At 38.0% G+C, this 18411-nt stretch overlaps 1 protein-coding gene across 3 annotated transcripts in view; it reads right to left on the minus strand.

Annotated features, from left to right (window-relative positions):
• Nucleotides 1-18411, minus strand: part of MLLT3 (MLLT3 super elongation complex subunit) — a 118871-nt gene that overhangs the window by 24285 nt on the left and 76175 nt on the right. For all 3 annotated transcript variants that reach the window (XM_054055029.1, XM_054055030.1, XM_054055031.1), the window contains one exon: nucleotides 12198-12800. In XM_054055029.1, coding sequence (XP_053911004.1) covers nucleotides 12198-12800 — 603 coding nt within the window. The remainder of the gene's footprint in view (nucleotides 1-12197; nucleotides 12801-18411) is intronic.

Consider the following 18411-nt stretch of genomic DNA (forward strand, 5'->3'; position numbering starts at 1 on the left):
TGCTTTGAAACTGTTCAGCCAGAAAAAGAGACTTTTCTTTGGCCCAAGTTTTCCTTGAAAACATACCTTTTCCACTAGCTCTAAATCTTACTTGTCTTCTGTCATTTCCAAACTCTTGTCTGTTTTTACAAGTAGTAACAACAACTTCTGAGCTGCAAACAATTTTCAGGCAAACTCACCTGTTTATGACACAGAATATAATGCTGCTGTTTCTGTATTCTTTCATGGCTGGATTCATATAACGTTCACATAATTTTATGCTCCTTATTTACATTAAAAAATGGAAAACATCTGTATGTGCATGACAATGGCCTTCCTTGCCTTCCACTGAACCATTTTTGAAGGAAGCCTCCATAAAGTTTCCTGAAATAAAGCTTAAATGTTGTGGTAATATCCGATTTCATATCAGCCAGTCTGCAAATTTCCTATTTTTACGCACAATAGTCCAGAGATTTATGTTTCTCTGTGCCATAAATACTGAAAAGTGTATCCACTTAGAACTGCTTACAGCTGAGTTTTACTTCTACTTTGCCTGAAGTTAGCTTCCCTGGGGAGGAGGAACACGCTCCCCTAGGACAAGCCACTTTCTCTAACAGGACTGCTGCAGTAACAACTCCTACTGCCTCTTCAGTCCCCTGTCCAACCCATCTGTGGCTCAAATGACCAAACAAGCCCACTTCATCCACCAAGTGTCCATGTCTGCCATCACCAAGCGGAAACTCCATTCAGGTGCTGATGATACCATAAGCCTGAACTGAGCAGCCTGCACCCTGCCCAAATTCTGTATCACCACATCTCCTGTCTAGCTGCTGCACTAGCACCTAATGTCCAAGACAGGGTACAGCCATTCCTTTTTAACAATTCACACAAGTTAGCTTGCAGATTACAAGTTCACAGAGAAGATGGAACAACAGGAGTATGAAGTGGGAAGCGGAATCAATTATTTTCTTAGATAAATGTTAGTTATTTATTCATAACTATGACATTTAAGGAAAAAATATTTAGACAAGTAATTTAAAATTAAGAATATGCAAAATTTAAACAGGAAATGCCAGATTATTGAGTTTTGAGAGGAGGCAGAGAACATGACCTGTTGATACAATTAGCTGACTTAATTATCTATATTCAAACAAAAATTCCATATCGCTAGTAAAGACGCGATCACTTGTTATTCAAGTTGAATCTGTACCTGCTGCCTAAGCAAGTCCATGCACCCTGATGGGATGCACTCACGAGTGGTGAGAGAGCTGGCAGATATCATTGCAAGCCTGCTCTTGATAATCTTTGATTGATAAAGGTGACCGGGAGAAGTGCCCAAATACTGGAGGAAAGCAAATGTCACTGCTGTCTTCATAAAGGGCAAGAAGGAGGACCTGGAGCACTATAGGCTGGCCAGCCTTGCCTCAGTGCCTAGGAAGGTAATGGAGCAGCTAATCTTGGAATCTACTTCCAGGCACTTGTAGATGAGGATTCATCAGGAACAGTGAGCATGGCTTCACTAAGAGGAACTCACTATTGATCAACCTAATAAACTTCTGTGATTAAATGATGGACTTGCTAGATAAGGGGAGAGCAGTGGATATTGCCTACCTGGACTTCATTAAAGTCTTTGACACTGTCTCTTCCAAGATGATAGTAGACGAGCTGTTGAAGTGTGGGCTAGATAAGCATACAGTGATGTGGACTGAAAACTGGCTGAATGGCTGGGCCCAGAGGGGGTCATCAGTGGTGCAAAGTCTATGTGGAGGTCAGTAGCTAGCAGTGTACCCCAGTGGTCAATACTGGGTCCAGTTATATTTTACATCATCATTAATTATGGTGATGATAGGACAGAGTGTACCCTCAGCAAGTTTGCTGATTACACGAAACTGAAACTGAAGGAGTGGCTGATATGCCAGAGGGTCATTCTGCCACCCAGAAGGACCTTGAAAGGCAGGCAAAAAGGGCCAATGAAAACTTCATGAAGTTCAACAAAGAGAAGTATGAAGTCCTGGGGAAGAACAGCCCCATGCACCAATATATTCTGGAGTTCAACCAGCTGGAAAGCAGCTTGGCAGAAACAGGCGTGTGGGTCCTTGTGGATCTTATTAATGTATATAAATACTTGACAGAAGGGAGCAAAGAGGACCAAGCCAGGCTCTTCTGACTAGTGCCCAGTGACAGAAGAAGCATCAAAGCGCACAAATGGAAACATACGAGGTTCCCTCTGAACATCAGGAGATACTTTTGTACTGTGTGAGTAACCAAGCATGGGCACAGGTTGCCCAGGGAGATTGTGGCATCTCCTTCCTCAGAGATACTAAAAAAAATGTCCAGACATGGTCCTATGCAACCAGATCTAAGTGGCCATGGTTGAGCAGAGAAGTTAGACCAGATGATCATCAGAGACAACTCCCAACCACAACCAGTCTGTGATTCTGTGAATGTGAAACACATCCTTCATTTAATAATTCAGAAAAGGCCATAAGCCAAACATCGGAATTGTTTCAGCTGAACAACTGCTTTTCTTTAGAGACTATCCTACTGAAACATATATCTACTTTTGAAGGAAAATTCTTTTCCTTTTATACTTATGTACATATTTTGTACATATTTTGTCTTAGCTTCATTAATAAAAAATAAATTTGAGACACTACTAACAAAAACTCTGAAAAACTCAAGCTAGAGTAAAAGACCTAGAGAAGACTCATGCACAGGAGACTGAGCTAAAAATCAGGATAAAAAATTCTTTTACAGTACACTGCACAATACAGTTGAAAGATGAAGAACTAGTGAAGGCTTGCAGGAATATTTTTGCCAAAGAAATCTTACTGGTGATGCAGAGTAAAGTGGGCAAAGAAATACAGGAGAGAAGATAATGGTTTTTCACAAAGAGCAGTGGAATCTTAAAATTCCCATAGATTTCACGCCTACAAGAGAACGAGGGAACTAAAGTTAAAATAAAACTTAAAAGTATATGGTCATGTAAGTATGAAAATTGTCCCTAACAAATAGAAAGAGGCACAGTGCAAACAGGACTAACAGCAGTGGTAGAAGATGGGTAGTGGCTTTTCTGGCCAGCCCTGACCGCTGCTGTATCAGAAGACAACCCTTCACAATTCTCCTCTCCTGCCCTGTTTTCTCTTCTGAGGTCTATTTTACATATCAGCAGAGAGAAGGGCAGATGTTGATGCAGTCTCAGTTTGCTGTTTGTGAAACTTAAAAAAAAAAAAAAAAAAAAAAAAAACCCAAAAATAAACAAAGCTCTGAAATTCATGCACTTGTGTTAACAAAGAAACAGCTGGAGAATATCTAACTACATGTAAAATTTCTTTTATGGATGTTATTCTGCACTACAGTACATTTCCACACCATTACAGATCTGGTTTTCTCAGCAGGTATTCACAGACTTTGTAAATTCACCGTAGTTCCTCTCTCTTCCTTTGTGGCTTAATCGCTTAGTGTGCTCCCAGCATGACCCTACCCTAAACCGTTACTATGCAGAAATATTCTCGTCCCACATATCAAGTAATTATAGAGCTAAACATATGAAAAATTACAGCTTTTCCTCTGAAGTGCTGCTGCACAATCCCTATGCTCTGTCTTTGCTATGGCAGACAGCTGGCTGCTCAATCTACATACCAGAAAGAGAATAATTTCACTATAGGCTGGAGATACCTAGTGCAGCTCTCTCATGCCACCTTCGTTGGCATTGTCAGTTTTAGAGCAAGCCTCATTATATTTACTCTTTTCTAAAACTTAACTCCTGGGATTTAAATGATTATGTGAAAATGTCAGCGTTCATTTCTGTACACTCCAGTATCAGTGAAAAGCTGTACAGGAAAAAATATAAGAAGTTATGTTATATCCTAAAAAAAATCTCAAGTCCCTAAAACAAAATAAAGCCTCACAAACTATTTTTTAAAGTTTCATAATTTTTAGCCACTCTTAGAATGGTATAGACTGAACACAATGATTTTCAGATGTGATGGTTGGCAACAATATGCTCTGTACACATTCTCTACAGATATTTCTGAGCCATCTGTCATTATGATTCCTATGCACTTTGCTCTATGCCATTACTACCAAGGACTTGTCTAGTAGTTTTCACAAAACAGGCATGTTCTGTACACACAGAACTATGCAATGTCAATTCTTGGAAAAAAAAACAATAAGAGATTTTGTTGATATTTTACCATTTACAGCCGACACATCTGTGTGCTGTAAATTTGCCTACGCATACTTTCACTGATTAATAAAAAAAAATAAAAATACTGATTTAAAGCTCCTTATCTTTGATTTAGAAACTTAAACTAGGTTTTTGACAGTGTGGCCTTAGCTTTATATTAGTAGAAAGAGTTTTACAACTGGTTCACAAGATGTAATAAGTTACTAACATATGATAAAGACAAAGAAAATCTCTTAAAAAACCTAAATATCTAATACTTGTTTATATTTGAACTACATTTCACTCATACCATTCTAATGTAGTGTGATGTATTTGCAATGTAATTAATATGGATAACTGAAGATATTAAAAATATTGGCTTAATATTATTTCAAATATTGGCTAAATTAGAATCTTGCATACTGTAACTTTGAAGAGTCTTGATTTTTTTAGTGTTCAAAGGATCAAGAAGGCTGCATATGGCACAAATAAATCAAGTTGAACCATCACATCTACAAATTGTTCTCCTTGGCTAAATTTGTAACATTTAGCAAGTAAAATTTCATCTGCTCTTAGTGGTCCTCTGTCAAAGGAAATTTACGTCACAGAGAAGACCAAAAGTGACTTTTGTTTTTTCGCCTTGAACTTGCCTTTTCCTGCCTCGAAGCTGAGATACTTTGCAACTGAACAGTTGTTGTCCAGAATATTCAGATCATGGCCCTTTGCTTTATATTCCTGCTCACTCATGACATTTTACTCTCCCTGTGGAAGATTCAATGCAATAAGCACTGTCTTGAAACCATGTCCTTTTTATCTGCAAAGTTACAGTGTATTGACTAAACAGCATTAAAGCAGTATGGGCAATGGCAAAGGACTATTCATACAGTGAAAGAAACTAAAATTATCACAGCCTACATCTACTCTTTTCTTGTCATGCTTTATATAGTAACAGTTGTGGTTGATAATCTGAATCATAGGTTGGACTTACATGCAATCTCTTCCCACTCTTTAGGTAATAATGTAAAATGACCTCACACAAAGTACCAAAGTTATTTGATTTACTTCTGCCCTAATTACAACTGCTCATCAACAGTGATATTACAGGGCATAAACTTCGCAACGGTTTTCTCATCAAGGTAATCAGTGTGGAGCCCACTGATCCAGTTACTGCTGCCCCTGGTATCCATTACCCCCAGATACATGAATAATCTTTCCTCAGGGTGCTCGGGCACCAGTAGAGCCGTCTGTTAACCTCAGCTACAAAACACAGCTCTTCTGCTGATACAGTACATATTATCAGTCACCTTTAAACATTCCCTTCTTATATCACTCTAGAGTTGGTGATACAAATTTTGTGGATATTTAAACAGATTCACATAAGTGCAAATAGCTCAATTTATCCTTATCTTCAAATGCTGTTGCTTGAAATATTAATTCCTGCAATGTAGATCCATCACCTTCACTTTTGCCAGGTGGCTTGTAGCACAGTTAGTAAATAGCAAGCAATTTCTTCACAAAGGTTCAGACACTCACAACGAAAATAGGTAGCGTGTCTCAAGGCAATTTAAAAAATCCTACATATGTGTCCTAGAATCACACAGTCTAGCTACATGTGTGCAAGGACTATTACTTTCAATGCGATAAAGTCAGCATTAATTAACACATTTCTTGGTCCCTTCATAGCCACACAGTCTTATAATAAAAAGGTCTGACCACTACACAATGACTTGTGTTCTGCCCCGAATGGGAAAGAATGGCGTGAGACAGTCCTGCTCAGAGTAGAAGCCCAACTAACATACTCGAGGCAAAAGAAAACACAAACTACACTTTTCAGTTGGGCAGATAAGTATTTCTGTTTTCACCGGAAGATGAAAGCCTGCTAAAAGGTTTTTAAATAAATATCAAGTTTTATAGGAATTGTTACCAACAAAGCTGAATTTTTTACTTGAAGTTGCTTTTTTTGTAGGAAAAAGCGTGAAGAAAACCCACTTGGCAGTTACTGCTGCCAGTAGTAGATTGATTTTGCAGTGAAGAAGAGGACAGTGTTGTTGTGAGGGAACAAGTCACCACACAGAGGGCAAGAAGGAGCACTGCTGGATGACATATGCTTTTACTTATTTTCTGTGTACCAGGGTTACATGAACAGGTCAATACTAGTACAACAGTGACACACAGGCAACACTGCTCTCCAGTTTTGGGCAGGAACATGACATTCATCACATATGTCCCTTGTCCATTGTGAAAATGTCCCTCCAGCATCCTCTCCCCTCAGCATGGTACCATGTGCCAACATCCAGCACAACCCCAGGGCTCCACAGTATGAGCTGAATGACAGTCCCACATCAGAAGGCAAAGAACTGACACTAATTCTGCACAGGCATGATACATGCATGATACAGTCACAGCAGCAGTGAGTTCAGGCAGCCCTCATCCTGCCTTGATAAAATTTAAACTTCAGGGATTACTCGGTCTTTAAAATGTAAAAACTAAACTGTGCGCTTATGGTGTGTCCCAGAGAATTCACATCAGCCACTGCTAGATCACCAGTTTCTGAATGGGAAGTGTTATGAAAAACATCTAATTAATTCCATGGGACTTCGGCAGCTAACCTTCATCAGCACGAGAGTAAAACACACAATTTTAACAAAGAAAACAACTGCAAACTTGATGGTTCTACATAGAAAATAAAAGGGCATAGAGGCCTTAGACAGATCTAACTATTGTACACACAGCTGAAGTATCTCAGCTGATAACTAACAGGTGCTGGATTTTATTTTAATTATATTGAGCCATTTCTCTGGATCAAAACTAAATTAATATAGTAAGTAAAGCAACTTCAAATTAATGAAAGCTGTATCAGGACAATCTCACCTGATCATGATAAAAATAAAAAATATCCTATATTTAGCATTTTGACTGCAATCACTCAGCTTTGTGAAACTGTTATTACTTTACTGGACCAGGCACAAAGTCGTCTTTTGCCACAGAAGAAAGAATATAACAAAAATACTGGCCCTGCACATAACCAGTTAAAGTCTTAACTTTCTGCAGGCTAGCAGTGAAGAGAATTTTCCAGGACTGCAATACAGAAAATAAAGCTGAAATGACTGAGTTAATCCACATGGGTAGTCTCCACTGAAATGGATGTAGCCAATGCTTGTGAATAAAGTAAAAAAGAGGCCTGAATTAGTAGTCTAATAATAGATAATGCAATTTCTTTGATCAAAATATGACAATGCCTAAAGCTGAAAAAAATCCAACTCAATACTTTGACTCAAGAACACAAAATGATTTGACTCTCAAAAGATTATATTTGCAACATGTACATTTAACCAGATGTACACAGTTTCTCTCCACATTTTTATTTCTTTTAACATTTTTGTAAGCCAGTGATTACTCAACACACTGGAGTAACAAAAGTATCTCAGTTTAACATCCAAACTTGCTGCCATGGAGGAATCAAGCCTGTCAAATCTTGCTGCTTCCTTACCGAGTAACGGTCCATTTCACCACACACAGAGCTGCTTAATGTGCACCCAAGCTTTTGTGAGCAAGCCAAAGCATTTTTCACTTCATAGTAACAGCTAATAAAAATAGGCTAAGTATAGCAGCTGAATGGTGCCATACTACAGTAGATGCTGATGGCCACAGAGCACACTTGTGCCTACTACCATTTCTCTATGGAAGTCTCATACTCTTTGGCCACTATTTCTTTCTGAGCATCTATTTGGAAGAAAATACCTTGGACTATACAGTATTTACATGACCTCCTAAACGACCCCCCATTTCCAACTACTGAATTACCTTCTCAACACAGGAGTACCATGGGCAAACAATCGCACAAGAGTGGCTGATAGGGTTTTTAAGAGTATCATTTGGACCAGAAGTAACCAAATGTGGAAACAACGCATTAAAATAACAACCAAAAAGTAAAGGCTCTAAGAACACAACAGGTTGAAAACCACAGTGCCTAGACTGCAATAAAGATTATCCATATCAGTATCAGTCCTTTTCTGCATTATTAATGATCTCAACAAAGTTGCAGTTTCATGAAAAAAAATTAAAACCTAGCTTCCTTTTTTTTCCCCACGTAACCACATCAAAATTCCACATGGAACTCCACTTCACTTTGGCTCCCAGCCCTGGCAGAAAGCAGGATTTTTCAGCTAACGAGGGCCAGGAGGGTTTATAAAACCACAGGGGTTTTCAAAATATTCTTCCACTTTCATACCAGTTAACTTAACACATCAGGTGCCAGATCCAAAGTGGCATTTTATGGATTACTTTAAAAATGTTCTTATGTTGCAACTTTAAGACTGTTTTTAAGATATGCAAGCAGCTAATTATGTACAAACTCTTAGCCTGTTGGATCAATATTGTTCTGTAACGGACTTCCTCAGAAGGAGTTGGCAGGTTTTCCAAAGGCAAAAGACCTACTAAAGTACTCTGCCTTTGATAACTGAAACTCCTCACCCCTGAGCTGTCACAAATTGCTAGTATGCATTTCTGCTTAGTTTTTATTTCTATAGACTTCAACATGCCAAAGGCCTGCTACTATTACACATGTCAATGCTACAATTTCAGGGACACACACAGGCAGGAAGGGAAAAAAGAATACACATCACTAACAAAAATAATCACACCATGAGCCACAATTCAAACAACAGAGCCATACGCATTCTCTAAAAAAATCCATCAACAAACCACTTTCACACATAACAGATTTTTAAGAGTTTTCATTCAGATCACTGCAACTGGAGGTACACTGAGAACATTTGTTAAAACCTAAAAGATATACATATTACCTACCTGATATGCTTTGTGACTTTCTGCTGCTGCAGCTTCATTTAGAGCCACCCTATTTCTACCCTCCCCCCAACTTTTTGTTGTTGTTGTTGTTTTTCTCTTTTTTTAAAGAAATACATACAAAAGTGGCTTGGTTTTGTGCACCTACTGACAAATTGAACTTTCTGTAAAATATAAAAGCATGACTAATTTATTCAAAGTGAAGTGATACAACCTTAGCTATGGAGTAGACAGCTTTGATACATTACACCTTTTATTACAAATTTATAGTGTTTGATATGCATAGTTACACATATGAGCTAATACCAAGAAAGCAAAGTCACCATTTTGAGACATATGTACTTGAGAATGAGAACATCTCATCCTCCACGGAGTGAAGAAAATATTGCCCTTACAAAATTCTTAGCAAAATTATTCATAATTCCATTATTATAAAAGAATTCACACAGTTTAGGTTTGCACTGTGTCCTAAATAAATTAGAAAAAATGCACTTGACTTAAAGTTAGTATTTTTGCAGTATCCTAACAATTTTCCGTAACGTATTGGTTTCTAATCTGATATGTGGTATCTAGCCCAAATTTGCTGAGTTAGGTTTTGTGGTTATGCTTTTGTAAAGTCACTTTAGGAATAAATCCTGGATACTTTACTACTGAATATACTTCTAAACAACAATCCCTGTTCATCAGTGTTATGATACTCACTACTGTAACTGTACCAGAGCAAGAAATAAGATTTGACTAAATGTAGCATATTATTATGGCAGAACATGACACTGACTAAGTGTCTCCCCAGCTTCATGACACATTGTTGGTTAGTATTGTGAAGCATTGACACCTGAAATAACTGTTCCTTTACAGCAAAGGCACTATCATATTTTCATTACCATTACTGTCTACGTAAATTGCAACTTTTCACCATTTTTTTTTTCAGTATGACTGCATTTGTAGGACTTAACCTTTATGGATCTAGCTGTAATATCTACTCCTTCTCCTGAAATGCTCAGAAACCTTCCAACACATGCAAGAAGTTAAAACTATTTTTTCCAACATACAGGGTTACCTCAATTGCCACGCTTAGTTGCCGTTTGCTAGGCTCCCTGGTTAAAACCAACAAAATGTAAGAGGAACAACTCTTAGTAAGATTCTGTAGATATTTATTAACCAGGCTGCCCAGATCTTTATCGCACAGCACTAACAAAAGTGTGAATTCACAGGAGTCATAGGGAATTATTCCAGGTTTTTTAAATACCCTCTTTAAAATCAAGTACATTAATGAATTTCTAAGTCTCTCTAATCACTGACTGGAGCCATACTCGGCCTGATTCATTAGTGAACCCAGTGCTAAAGTGGCAGACATCCTTTTCATCCACGCAGATGTGGACCACCCTGGTCCTCCCACCAAAGACCTATCTGTTTCGTGATCCAGGATGTCAGCATTAAAATACACCAGAGCCTAGATCAGAAAGATCTGCTTCTCTTTGAGCAGACTTCAGTAGTTTAGCCTCTCAGTAACACTGGCTCACAGAATTAGAAAATCCTGAATCTGCTTTTTTGCTTCAGTGCAGACCTAAGGAACTCCTTAGGTCCTACAGGTCAACTGCAGATGGATGACAAAAAGCAGTGCAAGTACATTTGTGCCATTCTATGAAAAACAAGAGTGTATCCATTATGTCATTGGTAATGGGGAAGAGGCTGTGAGACAATAAAGAAGGAAACACATTTCAAAAATTAAAAAGGATCTGTTTTAAGCACCATCCATACCCTTTACATATGTTATCTGGCAGCTGTTATGCATCACACCTCTGTAGTGCTTGCACTTGTAAAATTCCAGTTGCACTGCAGTCGCTCCTCTCAATTCTTTTGTCTTTAAAGATAAACAGAGAACCACTGCTGCCAGTAAAAGTTGCATGTACCACTATATGGCACATACTTAAATGGACAGGAAACCTGAAAACAAAATCTATGCTAATTAGACAGCTATACTGAGGGTAGGTATCACGTCTTAAGGGTACTGACAAAAATTAAAATAGAAGATCTAGTTTTTCATGTATTCAAAGGAAGCTAATTCACACCAAAGGTGACAAGTGTGAACATTTCCAGGTTTAGAGACAAATTCATAATCTCTAATTCAGGACAAGAACACTACACAAACCACAGTGTCACTAGTGCCATGCTGTAAAGCAGAGCCTGTCTATTCCGTATGTTCTAAATTTTACAGCCTTTTCATGCCCTAACAGGACCAGTCATTAAACAGTCACTTCAGAAGTAAATTACTTTCTCTCTCATGGCAGGTTTCTATGAAGCAAAAACCTAAAGTTGACACCTCCCACAGCAGGGTATTTATTGTCTGTTTCAGAGCAGGCAAGCAGGGCTATGAGACTGATGGCAGTAACAGAGGCACACAAGAGCAAACAGAAAAATCAGAATTGAAAAGGCATGGCTGGGAAGACTTCCTCTCTAAAATGCACATCGCCCCTTGACATAAGCACAACTGAAGGCATCAAAGCAGCTTTCTCTTCCCACCCTTTTCCTTCTCTACACATGACTCTTATTCTGAAAACCAAGGTCTGCTACAAGAGTGATTAAAATCCTAATAATCAAGAGCAAATGATAATTAAAACAGTGGAAGAGGCATGGTAGACAAATATTTTCAGGCAGGTCTTGCAGACAAGTATTATGAGGAAAGTAAACTTCCATAAAAAAGTCTTTCTTCTTAGGTAAGCCAGTTACTTTGAATGGATTCTCATCATCAGAACAAGGGTTCTGGGAGCTCCTCTTTCTCAAAAGTGGCAACATTCAAAAAACTGCCCTTTTTAGCAGAAATATAATGGATAACACACTGATTTACCGCAACCCTCTCCTGAATTTACTGAATACTCTAACACCAGAAGACAAACACCTAAGAGTGTGAAACACAAGCATTTAATTCAACTTACTATTTTCTCACAAGAAGTATTACACTGAAAAGAAGATGATCAAAAGAGCGATATTATTTATAGCCATTTCCCACATCCTTACTCATCATAATGTTGAAACATTTACAAATTGAGTAGACTTGAATACAATTCAATTAGAACATGCATAAGTTTAAAGACCCAGCAGTCAATAGCCTTCAGTTTAGCCATTAGACTAGAAACAGTTAGCCATTAGACTGGAAAAAGGAAAGGGAAAATAGAAATACGGGACACAATCCCAGGGACTAGGAATACTCAATGTATATGAAGTAAAATCAAAACCCACTTACTTCAGATTTAGAGGACATGTTTTCCTCCGCGTCAGAATCATTGGGATCTACAATATCATCAAATGGTGGCAGAGTGGGTGTCTTCCTTTCCAGTGCATTGCTTTCAATTTTGACTCTCCCCACCTTGAGCTGAGATCTATCCTTTGTCTGCTTTTTGTCAGCTGAACAAGTAAGAATCAGTGGTGGGGCACTAGAAAAACTTTTAAATAATGAATCCGAGCCACTTTTTTTTCTTTTTTTTGCAGAAGGTTCATCAGAGTCCAGGACAGAGGGCCTTTTCATGGGGTTCTTCTTTTCTTGCTGCCCAGCTGTTATGGTAAGGATGGGTGTGTTTTCAGATTTTGGCTCCTTGGACATAGGTTTGGGTTCCTTGAAGGCCATTTTAGGAACTATTTTTTCATCTTTTAGTGGTTTGTTTTCTTTGGGTTTCTTAGAGGATTCTTTGGAAGATTTGTTGTGTTCCCTGGAAGGTTCTTTGAAGGCACTTTTATGTTCTTTTGAGTCTTTAGAAGTTTTTTCCTTATGCTCCTTTGTTAACTTGTGGATCTTTGAAAAACTGTTGCTACTACTGCTGCTATTTATGTTCAGAATCCTAGTTGGGTCCTGCAAAAAGGAGATGCAAAATTTTCCTTACTAAAAGATTCACTTGGAACTGCAGGTGGAAAACCAGAAACTGGAAATACCTATACAAGAACAGATGCACACCCCATCATTTTGGTCAACTTATCTGTTACAAAGCCATGGCACATAAACAATATCTGCATGAGAAATTAGGTACATTTAAGAAACATCATAAGATGAATATAAAGACAGGCTAGAAAATGTTAGCCATGACCATTAGCTATCAGGAAAAAAAAAAGCAGAAAACAAACAACATCATAAGGAAAGATCAGCTGAATCCTATACTGTCACCAGGACTACTTAAGCATTAGATAAACAGATGTGCTCCTGATGACATTTCAGGCAGAATTTGACTTCTTTAATGGAATCTTCTCTCTAGTTTTTGCCAGAACTTCTTCATACACAATAACAATTCTGGGTCCAGTCTGGCTATGAAAAGCTTGATTTGACAGACAACATCTCAGTAGTCAATGTATTTTCATGGAAAATCTCCTGTACTGAGAAAGCTTTCTTCTTTGAATTTATTGCTGCTGTCTGCTGAATATTTCACTGCATTTTTTAAAATTTAACTGTTATAAGTGAGAAGGGTTTCTGAGAGGGTGATGACTCTGAGTTTCCGTAAGATAGGCAAAAGCAGAAAGAGTACAGCAGTATCGTTCCTTACTCAGCTGGATCTGAAAGGTTGAAGCAGCAAGGAAAGTGGTGATCTGCAGCTAGAACCAGCAATAAGAGACCTGAACCATCTGGAATGGGTCATATGGGATTCTTTCTCCTGAGAATTAACACCCGTGAATTCTCAAAAGATGAGGACAGCTCCAGCATTGCCCACCTTCACGGAAACTGCTAGCAGTGGGTGCTCAGCATCTCAGAAACAGCCACTAGCCTAACTGCACTGTTAGAAAAACCAAACACCTGCACCACTCTCTCCAGAAACAAGCTTCATTTTTACACTACTTCAAATCTGCAAAGTGACATTTCCATTTACAGGAATCTATGGTCAACAACTTTAAGTTGCTAACTTTTTTCCAATTTCATTATAAGCATTTATAACTATATATTGCCTATCATCTGAGAAACTTTTAGAAACACATCAATAAATGCTGCATATACCTGTTGGGTTTTTTCCCCTTTACCTAGAATAGAGGTCTAAATAGTGAAAATACTAAAAACTGAAAATACTAAAACCCTGGGGGAAAAAAATCAAGCATGAAACCTGACACATTGTGAAATTTGTAAAAATCCTAACTCTAAATATACACATTTATACTAAATAACACTTCATTGACAACATCATGCTGAAATAACAATAAAGAACCCATAGCAACCTAGAAAATAAGTGTATGTGAAGTTTTATTCCTGATGAAAAACTGTAAGACCGCTGGCCTACAAACTTAGGAAACCAACGAAGCAGGCTTTTCCCCCCGTGCTACACACTGTGCCAGTATAACACCCTCCAACTCTGAAATGATCAAACTCATGGTCTGGATTTATGAAAAAACCAGTGTTGGTCTGCTTCTTGCAGCATCCATCCAGCAGGGAGGCTGGGGGTGCGCAAGAAGTTGTAAGGGATCACAGCTGGGACAGCTGACCCCAACTGACCAGAGATGTCACATCAGCATTTGTCTTCCCAAGTAACTGTTACACATGATGGAGATTTGCTTTCCTGGAGACAGTTGCACATTTGCATGCTGATGGGAAGTAGAGTGAATTCCTTGTATTTATTCGCTTGCATGAGCAACTTTTGCTTTTCCTATTAAACTACCTTTATCTCAAGCCATGAGTTTTCTCGTTTATACCCTTCTGATTCTCTCCCCCAACTCCCCAGGGAGGAATGAGCAACAGGGTCCATGGAGCTCAGCTGCCCACTGGGGTTAAAGCGCAAAAACTCTCCAGTATATCTGTAGATGTGATTACATCTGCCTAACACTGCCACAGATTTACAGAACTGCAGAGGGGAACAAATTTTGCTATTTTTCCCCCTTACTTAACCACTGTTAACAACATAGATTGGATAGCAGCAGTGCATTTGAAAATGAAGGACCAAACCAGGACATGGCCAGCCTCAACCTGCACTGAGGCTAATTTTTAAAATACAGTCAGTAGAACTATTCTGAAAAAAACCCACTCAATAAAACAAAGCAGAATTATCCTGTTTAATAAAAATTGTGTCTACAAGAGGAGAAATTAGGACTAAGAATACATCAACTTGTGTGCTCCCTGCTGACTGACATCCACTTACAACTTGTCCAACCTTGATGTGTAAGCCAGTATTTAATGCTACATGACCTAAACATATCATACGTGCAAAAGGAGCAGTATCTCCCTTCACCTCTGTAGCAATAAGTGGGAACAATTAATTAAAATAATTACTTTGAACTCTTTTTCCCTTCTCATTATCTTAATAAATTAGCAAAATACTAAGTTTTCACACACTGCTGCACAAATTATTCAATTGTGCACTTTGCTCACATTTCTTGCATCAGTAATGCAAATGTATTTCGAGTCAGATTTGGAATAGTATATATACATTAACAACAGGCAGAAGCATCAACAATGAACAAATATTATAATGGCATTCGAATGTCTGAACGTAAGGTACTTCCTTATTTACCAGGCCACTAATTAGAAAACAAAAATCAAAAAGCACTAATCATCCCTTCAGATGTTTTACTTTAGCCAAAATATCTTCCCTGGTGGGTTATTTTTAAATTTATTTTGTTTGATGCAAGACCAGTCCCCAAGTTTGACATGTAAACTAACTATTAATATTTTTATCTTCACACCTTGATCTATCACGCCAGAGCTTTAAGCACTGCCCTAGGGAAGAATAAAATATACACCATAAATAAACAGGATGGAGCCTTTGTCTTTCTTATCGGTCTCCTCAGTATGTATTTTAAATTGTTCCAAAAGGACAGACTCATTTTAGCAGTTTTCCCACAGATGAGAGCTGTGAAATAGGTCCTGGGGCATAGCAGTATTAAAACCAATAGGAAATTGACATCTTTCTTGTCTTTTCAGTTTTAAAAAAAGGCTTCTTCTCTCTTTCTACAACATGGGAGCTGATGTTTTAAGAGAAATCCTAATACAAGTATGTGACACATTTATGATATAAGCATTATATAAAGAGAAAGAGACACATATACACACACACTGCCCATGCTCTGAGAGATGCTTTTTCATTAAAAGTTCCCATCCCTTTTACATCTGAATTCCTCCTCTAAGTAAAAAAAAAAACACCCCAAAACCAAAAAAAAAACCAACAGTGAATAGTGAATAAGAGTGAATGATGCATTTCTCCTAAAAGGAACAAATAAAACAGTGTTTTCTCAAATTCATATGTCAAATGGAGATTGTGAGTTTTGGACATGTAATATATTTAGACACCATCACTCACGTTTGTGTATTCATCAAATACTGAAGAAACCCAAGTGAATGTTAGACTTCGATACATTGCATAACAAACATCAGAAGAATAATACAAAGGATTATATACCTGTTAAAATACCTGCAGAGGTTTTCTTTTTTTAAGTCAAGTAACACCATGTACACAGAGTACTTCAAGATGTATGACCCCTTCCACAAAGCAGTGCTAACAGATCTTTAAAAATAAATATTTTAGTAAGCGTGACAAAAACCTAACATTTTACTAACAGATTAAAACTGTGCTACTGCAACTGTTACACTCAGCTCCTCCTCAGATTTTGACTAACACACGTCATGCTAAGGCTTCATGTGCACTGGGAGCAGTGACAGCATCAAGTAGGCAGGACAGGTGGCCAGAAAGAGGGAAACAACCCATGATCACCTGCAAATCAGTTTCCTGCAGCCACCACCCCCTCTGTCAGGTTCATCGCAACCTGCTAATTTATCAAAATGATATAAACCAAACCTTCAAGCTGGAAGGCGTGAAACACCAGCTTACTCAAAAAAAATGGTTTTGAAGTTGATCCATCAGGAGCTGGACTGCTTAAGCTTTCGTGCTTCCCAGTGTGGTATGAGGGACACTTGCACTGTGATGGAGGAAGAAGTAAGAGCACTCTCACCCTCAGTTAGGTAACACGTATCTTTTTTTTCTTCTAACTGTATGGATTAATAGTTACAGGTTACAAATTATGAAATCTTATGGCTTGAGTGGCAAATAAGTGAAATCACATGATAGAATAGTCGCCCAGACTGAGTCCTGCTTACTGTGTTTGTTTGCTGTATTTCTTAATAAAATTACACAATTAAGTTTAAATCACAGAGTAAATTTTCCTGGAAATTTGAGAGATCAAAATGGACTGTGACAGCTGCTCAATAGGTAACATATTTACAGATAAAACCACTTAAAACATCTCTGCTTTCAGGCAAAAAAGGGTGCTGAACTTTGTATATATTACAAGGTCTCAAACCCCAAAATGAAAAGGTTAAACATGAGTCTGAAAAAGCATTATCCTCTGGAAATCATTTCAAAATTCTCCAACTGCTGACACACATTAGGAGCCCAATTAGCAAATGAAGCAGTCGGGGTGATGGAGGAGTTGTTCATTAAATTTTCCAAAGACAATAAACTGAGCACAACTGGCATGGCCAGTGTCAGCCTACTGTACTCTGGGTTTAGTCCACACATTTATTACCAGTGATGATAAAAACATGCATTATTTTCAATGGTAATAAAAAAGCATTTCAGATGTTAAGCCTACTGAAATCTTAGGCCAATGGATTGGAATTAGTCTCAAATATATCCTGCTCTTAAAAGGGAAAGAGGAGGAAGATATCTAAAATTAATTACTAGCTCAAGGAAATCAGATTTCTTTTGCAAACAAATGTATTTATAGTTGAACAAAAAACCTAACCGATTCGGTAAAAAGCAAGCCACAACATTTGGAAAGCCTTCATAGATACTGTGGTATTCTTCCACTTGCTAGCTGCATGCTGGAGATGAATATACCTGCTACTAGCTTCTCCTACAGATCATTACTGTATCTCACATTTACAAACCTTTCAACACTTGAGTTTATCAACCCACCGAACTATTATCACCAATTACACTAGGAGAACTGGAAGCAGATGGAGAATTACAAGGCTTAGTGGTCTGACAGAAAAAGCCAACAGAGGGAGCATAAAACTCTATTTTTTCTGGTCATATATGGGAATAAGAACATTTGCTTTTTTGTTTATGAAGTAAACTTCATTTCAATGCAGCTGACACGACAGCACATTCCAAGACAATCATCCCAAAGAAACTAATCAATATGTATTCTATGCATGTAGTTTTTACATAATACAAACAGGCACAGTAATATAACTGATTCAAAAGCAACATAGGTATATCTGTAGCTAGCCTGCAACTATGCAGTTACGCTCTGAAAAAATGCATAAAGTAAGCTTCCATGCGTTTCTGCCCGTCTTCTGTATTTGCAAAACTAAAGCTTTTGTTTTAGAATCATATTACTAGGGGTTAACTAATTTCAGCTCCTTTAAGGCTTCACTACCTGTAAATTGTGCCTGACAAACCTGGTAGCCTTCTACAACGGGGCTACAGCATTGGTGGATAAGGGAAAAGTAACTGACATCATCTGCCTGGAGTTCTGTAGAGCATTTGACACAG

Source organism: Cuculus canorus, chromosome Z (genome assembly GCF_017976375.1).
Source record: "Cuculus canorus isolate bCucCan1 chromosome Z, bCucCan1.pri, whole genome shotgun sequence".
NCBI classification, from domain to species: Eukaryota; Metazoa; Chordata; class Aves; order Cuculiformes; family Cuculidae; genus Cuculus; species Cuculus canorus.